The sequence below is a fragment of the Zalophus californianus genome, chromosome X (assembly GCF_009762305.2).
Source record: "Zalophus californianus isolate mZalCal1 chromosome X, mZalCal1.pri.v2, whole genome shotgun sequence".
Classification (NCBI taxonomy): Eukaryota; Metazoa; Chordata; class Mammalia; order Carnivora; family Otariidae; genus Zalophus; species Zalophus californianus.
Genome location: NC_045612.1, coordinates 30,137,919 through 30,151,968, shown reverse-complemented (window position 1 = coordinate 30,151,968; position 14,050 = coordinate 30,137,919). Strand labels below are relative to the sequence as shown.

Here is a 14,050-nt window from a genome sequence, read left to right as displayed (position 1 = left end):
ACACACACAGTGCTGAGGAGGGCCCAGCCAGCCCCACAACACGCTCACACGCGCATGCACACACACACACACAGTGCCGAGAAGTGCCTAACCAACCCCGCAACACACATACACACACACACACAGTGCTGAGGAGTGCCTGACCATTCCCCCCAAACACACACACACACACACACAGTGCTGAGGAGGGCCCGGCCAGCCCCCCAACACGCACGTGCACACACACACAGTGCTGAGGAGTGCCTGACCATCCCCCCCAACACACACACACACACACACAGTGCTGAGGAGTGCCTGACCATCCCCCCAACACACACACACATCGTGCTGAGGAGAGCCCGGCCAGCTGCCCAACACGCACGTGCACACACATGGTGCCAGAAGGGCCCTGCCAGCCCCCCAACATGCACACGCACACGCACACCAAGGCCCAGGCTCTCCTTGAGGACCTGATCCAGGAGCCAGGTGGAAAGGGGGCTGCCTGGCCCCCTGGCTGTGTCTGGGTTCCCTGAGACAAGCCTTAGACTTCTTCCCTCCCTCCCGGGGTTGCTCACACTACCCCCTTTAACTGAAGTTCCACGCACAGCCTGCTTAGCCCGTACCCACCTCTGACTCCGTCTGAGGAGGAAGGGAAACCCCACAACTCCCCAGAAGCCAAATCTGCTTCGACCAGGGGCTGCTAGGAACAGTCTCTTCAGAGCTTTGGATCCTGGCCCCCTCCAGCAAGCTGTGTCGCCTGGTCAAAGTCACCGAACCTCTCCAAGCCTCCATGGCCTTGGTTAAGGAAAAAGCAAAAAACAGTGATGCCCCCACCCCACCCCCCCGGGGGGGGCCCACAGCACCCCGTCCCGCACAAGGGACAGCGGTAAGGTGGATGAGCCAGGCCCTGGTGCACAGTGAGCACTCCCGGGAGGGCCCCAAGCACGAGCAAGCATATCCGTTCACTCCACAGGCTCTCCCATCTGCTCAGGAGCGGGGGCGAGGCACCCTGTCCGGCACCTTCGATCACGGTGAGGGCCCATGTCCAGCCTGACCCCACTCAGTCCTGACCCCTTAACTCCAGCATGGGCTCCACTTGTCCGAGTCCCCCGCCCCGGGCCTTACTTGCATCACTTCGAGTAGAAGCCACAGCTCGGGAGAGCAGGGGGCATCACGATCCCCGTTCTGCAGAGCTGGCCTGGGAGGCGCAGAGATCAGCCGGTTTACCTGGGCCACAGAGCCAGTTCGTGGTGCTGGGACTCCATCATTTCCAGCTTCTCGCTCTCACATGGGCTGAGCTCTCTCCCCACACTGGGAGAACCAGGGCACGCGGGTGGCTGAGTCTGGACCGGACACCTGCCCCGCACCGCCTGGCAGAGGGCCCTGGCAACACAGCAGCCGACAAAGCTTTACTGACTGACTGAGGCCTGTGTCGGTACAAAGAGGCATGTAGCGGAGCGCCTGGCTGGCTCAGATGGTGGAGCGTGTGACTCTTGATCTTGGAGTCAGGGGTCCCAGCCCCACATTGGGTCTAGAGATTACTTAAGCAAACAAACAAACAAGAAAACAAAAAGCCAAAAAAGAGGGAGAAAAAGACCCGAAGGACAGGTAGGGCTAGAGAGCTCAGAGTCTCAAGACAACCTTCTGTCCGCAGGCCAGCCGTGAGTGAGTGACCACCGCCTCTCTCCCCTCGTGGGCCCCTGCGACTAAAGAAACACAAAACGGACTGAAAGCGGAGCTGTGAGACCGCACGGTAGGGCCCGCGGGAATAGTGTATTTTTCTCACCTCAGTTACTCCGGCAGCACCCTGGTGAGGTAGTGGCTACTGCCATCCCCCTCTTACAGATGAGGAGACCAGGGTAAAGTGAGAAGAAGCAACTCAGCAGGCCAGCCAGCTCGCAAGGGGTGAGCAAGCCGGCTGCAGATGGCAGCCCTCCGGCTCCAGAGCCCCCTCCCGTGAATGTGGCACATGGAACCATGTGCCACCCAATGTGGGGCTGGGACCCCTGACTCATGTTCCGTGCACATGGAACCATGATTCGGGGCTACTTTTGCCGGGGACGAGGCTCCGTTCGGTCGCTAAGGCGTGCAAGGTGTGAAGGTAGGGAAGGAAACATGTTCAGTGGATGCTGGCACGACAGGTGCCCAGGGAGGGCGAGATCTGTCAAGGGTCACGTGAGTGACCGAGGCGGAGCAGGCAGGACTGCTCCGCGGAGATCGGAGACAGGAAAGAACACGCAGAGACTGTAGGTGGTCTAACACGCAGATGACGAGAACCCTTGTAGGGCTCTCACGCAATAATTAACCCCAAGTCAAAACTGTGCCTGGGCTATCTGGCCAACGGCGGTGGGGCGGGGGCCGGCCGCCCTCACCAAGGGCCAACCAGAGGAGGAAACATTTGGTTCAAGTCAGGAGGAGGTAGTCCCATTGTCATCCCTTACCACCTCTGTGAAAACGAATTGGTCCACAGACCTTTCTTAGTGTCTTACCCGTCCTCTGGGAGCACGAGGCTGGGGCACCTCTGTCCCTCAGGCGCAGTCGGTGAGGTGCCTAGGGCCCATGCTGCATTTAGGAGCCCACAGAAATGCTGTAGCTTCGGATTTCAAACGGGGCGGATGAGCACGGTAAACATGGGCTAAGTCAGGTACACTGTCCAGCACAGGACCCGTTCTTAGAAGCTATTTTCAATATTTAGGATATTACCAAGTGTCGGAGCATCTGTAAAACAGTTCTGGAAGGGAAACCCGCAGAGCCCTCAATCCGGCCCGCTCTCTTTTATTTGACAAGAAAGAAGCATGCGTACCATCAGGTTGAGTTCAGTATTTGCTTAGGGTTTTCTTCTTTGGACGTAAAATTTACATACAAAAGAATGCACGCCACCTTACATTTATTGAACTGGGACAAACTATATAGCCACTCTGTATCATCGATTCCGTGCTATACCCCAAATCTCTTGGCCCTTGTCCTTTTATTGTATTCACCTGGAGAAACCAAACACCTGCTTAAACTCCACTCTCCAACCAATAAGAATGTATCCCCGGCTGCAAGAAACAAAAATAAGAAAGGAAACGAAAAAGAAAACAACAAAGAAATGAAATTTATTTATTCCTCAGCAAGGGCTCAGGAAGCCATTTCCAGGAAAACCGAGGGGAGGAGGGTGGGGGGGGTGGAGAAAGAGCGGCAGGAAAGTGGGTGATGACCCAGATCCAAAGGGTCCCACCCTAAGGGACATGCATGCTTGTATAGAGAATCTCGAGGCAGAGGCATAGACGCTGTGCCCAAAGGTGTTTCAAGATCCATGGTTGCAATGAGACGAACAAAACTTTGAAAAAGAGAAACTGAAAAAACCCAAACGAGCAGGAGCTCTGTCCAGTGGAAGCCGACCTGGAACGCTCGAACGCCCTGTGCAGGTTCGTAGCCCTGTACTGAGATGTGGCTTCATTACTAAAATCCCGGAGGCCCAGGGGGCGCCTGGGTGGCTCAGCCGGTTAAGCGTCTGCCTTCAGCTCAGGTCATGACCCCAGGGTCCTGGGATCGAGCCCCGCATCGAGCCCCGCATCGAGCCCCGCATCGAGCCCCGCATCGAGCCCCGCATCGGGCTCCCCGCTCAGCGGGAAGCCTGCACCTCCCTCTCCCACTTGTGTTCTCTCTCTCTCTCTCTCTCTCTCTCTGTCAGTTAAATAAATACAGAAAATCTTAAAAAAAATATCAATAAAATCCCGGAGGCACAGGACACTCTCAAGGGGGCAAGCGTGGTTTTATTTGCAGAGCGCATCTGAGCAAGAGGCGCGCTCAGAAGACCGCAGCCCAAGCTCCTGTTCCCGGGGACCCAGGGGTCTGGCGGGCTCTGACTTGAGCCGCCTCCCGGAAAAACCTCAGACGGTGCCACCTCGAGCCCATCACTTTCCTTGCATTACTATTCCCCTCTAGCCCCGGCGGCGGGATTCGCAGGGCTGGCCCAAGAGACATTCTCCCAACACTTGGGCAGGGCCTCCAGAGCTAGGGTGAGGTCTGTGTCTCACCCTACCCACACGGGCTTGCGCCATGCAGCACAGCGCCTTCCTGTGGGGGAGACAGACCACCCGTTCGGGGCGTGCGAGCCCAGCTCCGACTTGAAGACTCATCCCCTCTAGCTAGGCATTGCCGGCTCCGACGCCCTCGGCAAAGAGCGCCCTACCCGAGCTCCCCTTGCAAGTGCACCCGCCTGGTTGGTGCCCAAGCCCGGACCGCATGCGCACGTCCGCGAGCCCAACCCCCAGCAGCGGGCGGTATATAGAGAGGGGGCGCCTACCCAGACACTCGGGAACCCGACAACGCCAGGACCGCTTTGCCGGAGCCCGTCCGCAGGCCACCGCTCTCGGCGTCGTCACCCATGGATCCAGAAGGATCCGACGGGGAGTCTGCAGAAGACGGCACCAGGGATGTGGAGCCTCCCGGCCCAGGCCAGGACGATGACCCCGGCTTCCTCAGCCTGGAAGTCGACGAGGACCGCGAAGAGCCGCAGGGTCGGTGCCCGTTGGGACAGGCGCCTGCAGCAAGCCCCAGAAACCAACGTTCCCTGGGCGAGGGGGGCGGTCCCGACACCCCGCAGATGCTGTCCCTCGCGCCCTCCTTCCCACAGCCTGGGCACCGATGCCCTGATCTTTCTGTCTGGATCTCCTCCTCTGCAGAAACCCGGCCTGCGGCGATGTCGCTTACCGAAGACACCGAAGACACCGGAGACGGAGCGGCGGCGGAAGCGGGGGACGAGGTCGCACCGGAGCAGGACCCTGCGGCCGCTGAAGTCGAGGAGGAAGCGGACGGCGACGGCGACGGCGACGGCGCCGCAGAATCTCCACCGCCTGGGCCAGGGCAGCCGGGGCCGGGGGGGGCCGCCGCTCCAGGCCCCCGTCACGGGTCCGGCGCCGGCACAGGGGCAGCCGACGACCCTGCGCGTCATGTTCAGCCTGTTTCAGCTGCGCGAGCTGGAGAACTTCTTCCAGCGCACCCAGTATCCCAACGCGTTCATGCGGTAAGCGAGCTGCGGCGCTGGGCGCGGGCTCCCGGCCTCGCGGGCGGCGGTCGGCGGGCTGGACGGGCTGCGGCGCCGGGCGCGGGCTGCCGGCCTCGCGGGCGGCGGGCGGCGGGCTGGACGGGCTGCGGCGCCGGGCGCGCGCTCCCGGCCTCGCGGGCGGCGGTCGGCGGGCTGGACGGGCTGCGGCGCCGGGCGCGGGCTGCCGGCCTCGCGGGCGGCGGTCGGCGGGCTGGACTGGCTGTGGCGCCGGGCGCGCGCTCCCGGCCTCGCGGGCGGCGGGCGGCGGGCGGCGGGCTGGACGGGCTGCGGCGCCGGGCGCGGGCTCCCGGCCTCGCGGGCGGCGGGCGGCGGGCTGGACGGGCTGCGGCGCTGGGCGCGCGCTCCCGGCCTCGCGGGCGGCGGGCGGCGGGCTGGACGGGCTGCGGCGCCGGGCGCGGGCTCCCGGCCTCGCGGGCGGCGGGCGGCGGGCTGGACGGGCTGCGGCGCCGGGCGCGGGCTCCCGGCCTCGCCGGCGGCGGGCCGGACGGGTTCGCAGCGTCTCTGTCCTCGCGGCGGACGAACACCCAGCGGCGTCGAGGCTGCCGGGCCCGCCGGGCACTGGCGCTTCTGCGGGAGCTGAGCGCTCGCTCTGCGGGTGGGGCGGCGAAGGCGGACGCTCGCTCGGGCGGGTTTGATCGCGTCCAGCCGGGAAAGCGTCCGCCGCCCTTCACAGAAAAATGTCCTACTGGCAGCAGGGTGGGCGGGGACGAGGGCGACAGGTCTGAGACGCGGGAGCAAGTGGTTTAGGATCCTACCTTTGTTTAAAATCGTGGTAAGTCTACTCGTCGTGAATTATTTCTGCACTCGGTTTTTTAAAATGATTCATTTTCAGTAATCTCTACACCGCCGTGGGGCCCCTGCACCCATTTTTACATTTTTAAGTAGTGCACTTGAAAACTATCTGGATTAGTGAATATTCTGCATTCCCTTCGATTTTGCTAGAGGTCTTGAAACAATGAAAAGTTAAAAAAAAAAAAAAAGAAGAGGAAGAAAAGAAAAGAAAAGGGGCGCCTGGCTGACTCAGTCGGTAGAGCCTGTGACTCTTGATTTTGGGGTCTTAAGTTCGAGCCCCACGCCGGTTGTAGAGATTATTTAAAAATAAAATCTGAAAACAGAGTCCAATTAAATCTTGCTTGAGGGAAAGCTGCCCTGCAGAAGGAAAGCTCCAGCTAGATGGTACAGGACAGTGTTGGGGGCGAGGCGTCTGCGGCTGTGGGCGGAGGTAGGGGAGGAGGAAGTCAGTGATACCGAAACTTTAAAACAAGCACAACCAAAGAATGAACAGCAGTTCGTGCCATCCCTTAGCACCTATGGGAATGTACTCTAACTTGGTCATCACTGAGGGAGAGAGAGAGAGAGAAGGAGAGGGAGAGAGAGAGAGAGAGAGCTGGGGGGAGAGTCAGAGAGAGAGGGTGAGAGAGATGGATGGACAGCACCTTATTGGAGGGCTCTAATTTAATCCATAAAATGGGGTTAAGAGCAATGATCGAAAGTCGGTAGGGCTAGATCCTCAGAGATATTTCTTCATTTTGAAGTTGGTAACACTAAAGGAAACTGAATTAGAATGTCGTGTGTTCTCGGGGACTGTGCCTCCTTTACCCAAGAGACTTGGCTTTCCTTCAGGTCTTGGTCCACTGCATCTCATTGTCAAACCTGAAATGGTGTGACTTTCCCTAAGTGTACAGACTGGTTCCTAAAATGTCACTGACATCTCCCTGAAAAAAATGTTAAAAAGAGGAAGGAAAAATGCTGTATTTTAATTCACCCCCAACTCCAAATATTGATTTTTCTCCCCTCAGCCAGGAGCTTGCAAGATTAATCGATGTGCCTGAAGCCAGAGTGCAGGTCAGTAAACCCGAAAGAAACCATTTGGCTGGGAGCCGTTCTAAAACCGGCTTCAGGACTTGGACATCTTTGTCCTTGACCTTCTCACCGTCCTGGGTTTTTGTGGCCTTTGCTAGCTTTGAGAAATAAGTGTTGAACTTTTGGGTCTTGGTGGGGGGACAACGGGATAAATAAAGCCCAGGTTTGGGAAATTGCCCATTTCCAGAGGGAACATGATTTCCTAAAGGAATGAAAAAACTAGTATTGTATCGTATCCCTTCTATAAAATATACACACATGTCTGTATAAACTGTACCTATATATACTTTTAGATGTCACTGAATTAGACATAGAATACACATATTTATACGGATTTTTAAATATAGCACAAATAGAAATATAATCATAGCTATAGATCATATATATAGTATACGTATTATTTTTATATGTAATATATACCTGTATACTAACGGATACATGTATTTACATATAACATCATAATTATGGATCATATATATAGTATACGTACTATTTTTATATGGAGTATATACTAACATATATGTGTATTTATTATATAAATCAATATGTGATCTAGAAGTACATGGAATGTAGTGGGGCGCCTGGGTGGCTCAGTTGGTTAAGCGACTGCCTTCGGCTCAGGTCATGATCCTGGAGTCCCGGGGGCTCGGATCGAGCCCCGCTTCGGGCTCCCTGCTCAGCGGGGAGTCTGCTCCTCCCTCTGACCCTCTTCCCTCTCGTGCTCTCTATCTCTCATTCTCTCTCTCTCAAATAAATAGATAAAATCTTAAAAAAAAAAAGAAGTACATGCCATGTAGTAAATATGAATATAAATTATATAACATATAAATCACATTTAATTCATAGAATATATGCTTACATATTCATCTAGTATAGAATATATATATTTGATATGTTAAATGTATACGTAATAAATACACAGTATATCAAAAGTATATTCTTTTTTAAGCATCTTCCATAACAGATAAATACCATATATATCGATGTGACATCATTGTTATTGCTAATATAAAATATATTTCTATAATGCACATATAATTAATCAGTTATTATCTACGATGTTATTAATATAGTCCTATGTAATATACAATTACCATATACTATAGCCAATAGATTGTTCTTTGCTGTATCAGTTATGGATTAATATTTATTTATTATGAATTGATATTAGTTATTGAGTAGCACGTTAATCTATTGATATAGCAATATCATTATATGGTAGTAATGTTTCTCTACAATAGAATCATCATGTATTATTTAAGTATTATACTATAAGGGTATAATTATGTAATTCCTATGTATTCCTGTATAAGCACTCATACGTGACTTGTATATACACAAGTTTATATTATATATGGTACATTTATATATAACCCATCTTAGAACAATATATACAGAAACATAAATATTTTATATAAACGTAAAGAAAGGAATACCCGCAAGCACACATACTCAACAGACAGCTCAGCTCCTGAAAGGGTTATCATGCAGGCACCACTTCACTGTCGGGTCACATTTGGATGGAGTCTGAAGTGGAAATCGTTCAAATCGCTCAACTCACCAAGGAGTTGAATTACACTGATTTACTGAAAACGAGCATAAGCTCTTTGCCTAAGGAGTGAATTTACAAATATTTTGGCATAGGCTTGAGGGAAGATTTCACACACATGACACAGCAGATAAGCAACTACCTTATGTCCAGTGAAGCTGAGACTTACAGGGAGGGTAGACCTTCAAGTACAACAGCCTGGGCCTCCTGCTCTTGGTATTTCCTCGTAACATATGATTTTTTTCACTCTAGGATTCAGACGGAAACAATTGTATTTTGTCATTATAGAATTACTTTTAATTTATTTTAAAAGTTCAGAAATTTATTTTTACTCTTACTGCTTGTAGTGCAGGTGCCTAGGCCTCTTGCTGGGTTGTTTTTTTTTGTTTGTTTGTTTTTTGTTTTTCCAATATATATGATTTCTTTCTTTTTTTAAGATTTTATTTGAGAGAGAGAGTGAGCGCGTGAGAGAGCAAACACAGTCGGGGAGCGGCAGAGGGAGAAGCAGACTCCCCACTGAGCAGGGAGCCTGACATGGGGCTGGATCCTGGGACTCTAGGATCTTGACTGGAGTCAAGGCAGACGCTTAACCAACCGAGCCACTCAGGCGCCCTAATATATACGATTTCTTGCTCTAGGATTCAGACGAAGGCAATTTTACCTTTTAATTTAAAAAAAATATTTTATTTTATTTAAAAGATGTTAAATTTCATTAATTTACTTTTAGAGCTGTGGCTTTTAAGTACTTGGTAAACAGGTGTGGAGAGTGCCAGGCCTACATCTTCATTTTCTGGAACTCCTTCATAGTCGGCCTGATAACCTTGTTAAACAGTAGACCCGTGCATTACGGTGGAGATGGGAGGGGGGTAGGTGCCACCTTTGAAATCTGTCTACAAGAGAAAAGAAACGAAAGCAACAATTTCAAACAAGGTTCCACCAAGCTAACAAAGGTGGAGGCCGACCCAACCAGGTGGAGGCCGATCCAACCAGGTGGCCGCCACCCCAGCACAGGTGGAAGCCTAAGGCCAGAAAGATGCCTTGGGGATATGACTCACATTCCAATCTCTGAACCGACCAAACGCATTAGTGAATATTCCTGTGAGGAATGTCTGACACCTGAGATTTTGATCTTCCTCTTGTGGTCCTTTTAGGAAGAGATTGTGTGGAATTTGTCACTAGTGGGCACTGGCTCTTAGTCCAGGCTGGATTCTGACGTGTGCTAATTGGAAAGACTTTTTCTTTTCTTTTTTTTTTTTTTAAGGATTTTATTTATTTATTCATAAGAGACAGAGAGGGAGAGGGAGAGGGAGAGGGAGAAGCAGACTCCCTGCCGAGCAGGGAGCCCGATGCGGGGCTCGATCCCAGGACCCTGGGATCATGACCTGAGCCGAAGGCAGACGCTTAACCCACTGAGCCACCCAGGCGCCCCGGCACTTTCAATTTTCAAAGAAGTTTTTCCCAGTTTTATGAAGACATAAGTTGCATAGAGTCCTGTATCAATTTAAGGTATACAGCATAATGATCTGACTTACATCTATTGTGAGGTGTTTACCACAGCAAGTCTAGTTACCATCCATCATGTCCTAGAGAGACAGAGAAGAAAGGAAAAAGACAAAAAGAAAAATAAACAGTTTGTTCTTTGTGAATAGAAGTCTTAAAATTGAATCTCTTAACTGGCATAGATACCATAAGGTAGTGTTAAGTATAGTCCTTATGCTACATTAGAGTCCTGGTACTTATTTATCTTAGAACTGGAAGTTTTTACCTTTTGACCACCTTCAGGCAGTTCCTCCACCCAAGCCCTCTAAAAGTGGTCACAAATCTGATCTCTTTTTCCTTGAGTTTGTTGGGTTTTTTTAGATTCCCCATATAACTGAGATCATAAAGTGTTTGTGTGAGGAAGAGTTTAATGGATGTGCCCCCAAGTGCAGTAAGAGCTGTTATATGAATCCAGTATTAGAAATACGGAAGGAGGATCAGTGTGTACCTCAGCTAGGCTACTTGGCATTTGTGTAGATTTGGCCTCTGGTAAACTTGGATCCCCCCAAGATGAGGTCCACGGCGCTGGTGTTTTTAGACAGCATATTCATGCAGCAGAAAGACCAAATACTAGGACGGCAGAGGGAAAATGAGGCCACAGGGAGAGTAGAGGCCCCCTTTGTGTCAAGTGACATTTGCAAACCGGGAATGTCTACAGATATTAAATACAAAGAAATTCCATTAACTGGGATGCGGAGAGGACAGTGGAGTCCAAAGGACAGGTTTTATTTGTAGGGTTCAGAGTTGGCAGATACTAGGGAGGAGCCATTTTGTGACTCCTCACCCACATGGTGGTTGACTGTCTTCCTACAATGTCAGTTTCACCTTCTTGCCTTAAGAATACTGTATGATTGCACTTATATGTGGACTCTTAAAAACAAAACTAATCAACAAACGGAGCCGATACAGACTCATTTACAGAGGACAGGATGGAGGTTGCCAGAGGGGAGGGGGTGGGGGCATGGGAAAAATAAGTGAAGGGGATTAGGAGGTACCAACTTCAGTTGAAAAATAAATCCGGTGCGGAGATGAAAAGGACAGCGTAAGGAATATAGTCAGTGATATCGTAATCCTTTTGTATGGTGACTGCCCTTACCGCGGCGAGCATTTTGTAGAGAACTGTCGAATCACTATGTCGTACACCTGAGGCGAATACAGTATTGTATGTCAACTGTAGTTCAGTGAACAACAGAAAAGAGGATAAGGGATGGGATGGGGCTCTCCTGGTTGAGTAGAGGGGCCTGGGGAGGGGGGGCGGCCCTGCCCCGCTGGGCAGCAGGGGTCCTGTCCAGGGTGCTGGAACCGTAGCCAGAGAGGAGGGAGCTGACCGGGGGCTGAGCCCAGGAAAGCCTGGAGGGTGGTGCAGGCTGGAGGCTGCAGAATCCACCACAGTGACGGCGGTGAGCCTCTTTGCCCCCGATCTGTTGGCTGGACGAGATTTTACGAACTTAGCAAATCTGGTCCTAGTTCGTGTAAACACGCATTGTCCCCGATGTCTGTAACATTCAGGTAGTGTCCAGCGCTTCGGCTTCCTCCTGTCCCAGCAGGACCAGCCACAGGCTCCTGGGCCCTCCATGCCCAAGCCTCGCTCGCAATAGCATCTTTTTCACTCTGAAGCGGTTTCAGAAGAGGAGCGACCCTTCAGTCATCCTGAAAGGAACGCTGCTGTTGTTGAAAGATCCGGCACGTTCCTATGGATGACGTACTTACTCTTTGTTCAAGACGGGCTTTTCAAAATGGGGTTTGTTCCCCTCAGCAGGACTCTTGGACGATGCTGAGCTTCCCCCATAAGCAGGGTGACACCTGCCTAGTGACTAGGGGCCAGTGGCAGCTGGACAGCTGCTGGTCAGCTGTGAGGACACAGACATCCCAGGTGTGACAGTCACGGCAGGGACAGAGCGCCGTTCCTCACCTACACCTGCTGCTGAGAACGGGGAAAAGTAATAGGCAAGGTGGGAGGACAGAGGCAAAGCAGAGAGCCGAGCCAGAGCCTGGCACAGCCTGGCGCAGCGTGGGTGCCCTCTCGGGGTGAGCTGCAGGGGGGCCCGTGGCCCTGAGTTCCCTAAGCGATTTTAGCAAGAAGGACATAGCTCCCCTGATGCCGTTTCAAACCTTAAGGGCATAGAGAGTAAGTAGCCTGCTTGTTTTCTCCTGTATGACATCCAGTGCTCAACGTACTAAAACGATCTCTTTTTCTCTCTGATTGAAGGTTTGGTTTAAGAACAGGAGGGCCAAGTGGAGGAGACATCAGAGGGCACTGAGGTTCAGAAACGTGCCCCCCGTGGCCATGGTCCGCCCCATCATCTTTAACTTGGGTGGACCCTACCGTGCCGTCCTCAATCAGGAGCGGCCGGATTGCCTGTGCGTTCTCCCCCAGCCACTGCTGCTGGGACCACCTCCGCGGCCCATGCCGCTCTTCCCTGTTGCCTTCTTGCCTCCTCTGCCCTGGCTGCCTCCACCTTTCCCTCCCTTCGGCTGCCCTCCTGTGGGCGCTCCCGGGTTCCTACCGTCCGTGGTTCGCTGGTAAGCCCTTTTCCCACAGAATGGCCTCCGTGACGGTTTTTTCCCACGGTGCTTTTGAGCCCAGCCCCATTCTGTGTAGCTCGCCGCCAAGAGCAGTTCACTAAATGCCCGCTAAATGTATGCAGGAGAAGTGCAAATTCACGGACCCTCATTTTTGGGCACTTGTTGTCTTTTCAATAAAGTTATCAATTCACGCTCGGCGTGTTTGTTTTGCGCGTGGTATGGGGTCAGTGCATGTGATGGACGGCGCCGTTCCTGCAGAAAGGCAAGGAGGCCTGCTGCTTTCAGGCAGCCGCGTCCCTGAGCCGCCATCAGGAGGCCACGGCCCTGTCTGAAGTTCCCCAAGTGCCCGCGGCCGGCTTCCAAAGACCCACCGTGCCCTCCAGCACCCCATCTTCCCCCGCACTCCCCCCTGCCCCCAGCCCGTGCCCCAGCGGTCCCGCGCCGCCGTGCAAGACGGGGTGGCGTCCGCCTCCAGGGAGAGAACGCTGTGCTTCCAGGCGGGGCTGAGCCGCAGCCGCGGGGAGGTGCTGAGGCCCACCCGGGGACTGGAAGGGACACTTCTGAGGGGCTACTCACGGGGCTCCCGGAGAAGCGGCAGCCGGCCGTGCAGCGGCTGGTGCTCCGCAAGTTGTGTCCGGTGCCGGCCCTTTGGGTGGAGGAGACGCGGCGACGGCATTCCGGCCGGAGGGTCCTGCGTCCTGCGTCCTGCCTCCGCCAAGGTGCCACGAGAGGGGACCCCCTTCAAGGCCGGCGCTGGGCTCTCGGTCCTCCCTTTCCCCCACGCCCCAGAGGCCGAGGGCCCAGCATCGCTCGGTCGCCGGCTCCCAGCTGCCCGGCGCCCTTCGGCGAGACCGTGGCGGTGGCCCGCGGTCCTTGCGTGCAGTCGTTCCAAGTCGGCGGCTGAGAAAGGACAGGGGTTTTTGTCCACCGGGACTCGCGGAGAGAGAGGGGCTCCTGCGGAACCGAGGCTGTGTACCTGTTGCCCGATCGGGTTATTTACACTGGCACACACCGCCCTTCGTGTTGCCAGGACGACCCCAGCCCTGGGGACGAGTTTTGCCGGTGCACCCAAAATGTCTCCCCCGGTCCCCCAGGTTTGGGTTGTGGCGCCGCAGCGGGTTCTGTGAGCCCAGGCGTCGGCGATCTCCCGGATCCGAGATCGGGTGGCCCCCTCGTGTGCTAGCAGTGGTTCCGGGGTGCCGCCTCGGGATGGGGGAAGCATAGCGTTTCTTCGAAGCTCCCCCAGCCCGGCGAAGCTGCCGGCTTTCTGCGTCGCCGCCGCTGTGACTCACCTCCTTCCTCCCCGCAGAGACCTGGGTGGCCTCAGCCCTTAGCTGTGGGCCCTCGACCCCATCCCGCATCTCCCTCTCAAGGTGTGTTCTCCAGGAGCTGTCCGGGCACCATCTTCGCGTCTGATTCCGGGACGTTTGCTTGTAAATAGCAATTTTTGAAACCACTTGTGGTATGTATCTTTAGTGATATCGTGCTAGTTCTCTTATTTGTGAAATTTAGGTGTCAGACGCTAGAGGGAAACTGGGTTT

General features: G+C 53.7%; 2 protein-coding genes and 1 long non-coding RNA gene across 6 annotated transcripts in view; 1 reads left to right on the top strand and 2 right to left on the bottom strand.

Moving 5' to 3' along the window:
- The window catches only part of LOC113931255, a 6,145-nt gene extending 5,306 nt beyond the window's left edge, over positions 1 to 839 (bottom strand). The window contains exon 1 of the long non-coding RNA XR_003522709.2: positions 607 to 839. This is a non-coding gene — a long non-coding RNA (uncharacterized LOC113931255). The remainder of the gene's footprint in view (positions 1 to 606) is intronic.
- A 4,010-nt stretch (positions 840 to 4,849) lies between these two features.
- Positions 4,850 to 12,699, top strand: LOC113930224 (homeobox protein ESX1-like). The gene is made up of 3 exons (XM_035725466.1): positions 4,850 to 4,990; positions 6,832 to 6,877; positions 12,193 to 12,699. The coding sequence occupies exons 1-3, from the start codon at positions 4,917 to 4,919 to the stop codon at positions 12,508 to 12,510; spliced, it is 438 nt and encodes a 145-aa protein (XP_035581359.1). The 5' UTR covers positions 4,850 to 4,916; the 3' UTR covers positions 12,511 to 12,699.
- Positions 5,567 to 13,966, bottom strand: LOC113930168. Of its 4 annotated transcripts, none has more exons than XR_003522479.2 (5): positions 13,086 to 13,966; positions 9,977 to 10,027; positions 9,166 to 9,334; positions 8,614 to 8,692; positions 5,567 to 6,242 (listed from the first exon to the last, which is right to left on the bottom strand). XR_003522479.2 is itself a non-coding variant. In XM_035725464.1 (2 exons), exons 1-2 carry the CDS (start codon positions 13,729 to 13,731, stop codon positions 12,697 to 12,699), a joined length of 711 nt encoding a protein of 236 aa, XP_035581357.1. In that variant the 5' UTR covers positions 13,732 to 13,966; the 3' UTR covers positions 12,620 to 12,696. The 4 variants fall into 4 exon arrangements, 1 of the variants encoding a protein (XP_035581357.1); XR_004819803.1 differs by lacking the exon at positions 5,567 to 6,242 and adding an exon at positions 12,491 to 12,761 and having other exon boundaries at positions 7,713 to 8,692; XR_003522477.2 differs by lacking the exon at positions 5,567 to 6,242 and having other exon boundaries at positions 7,724 to 8,692.
- Between the last annotated feature and the right edge of the window lie 84 nt (positions 13,967 to 14,050).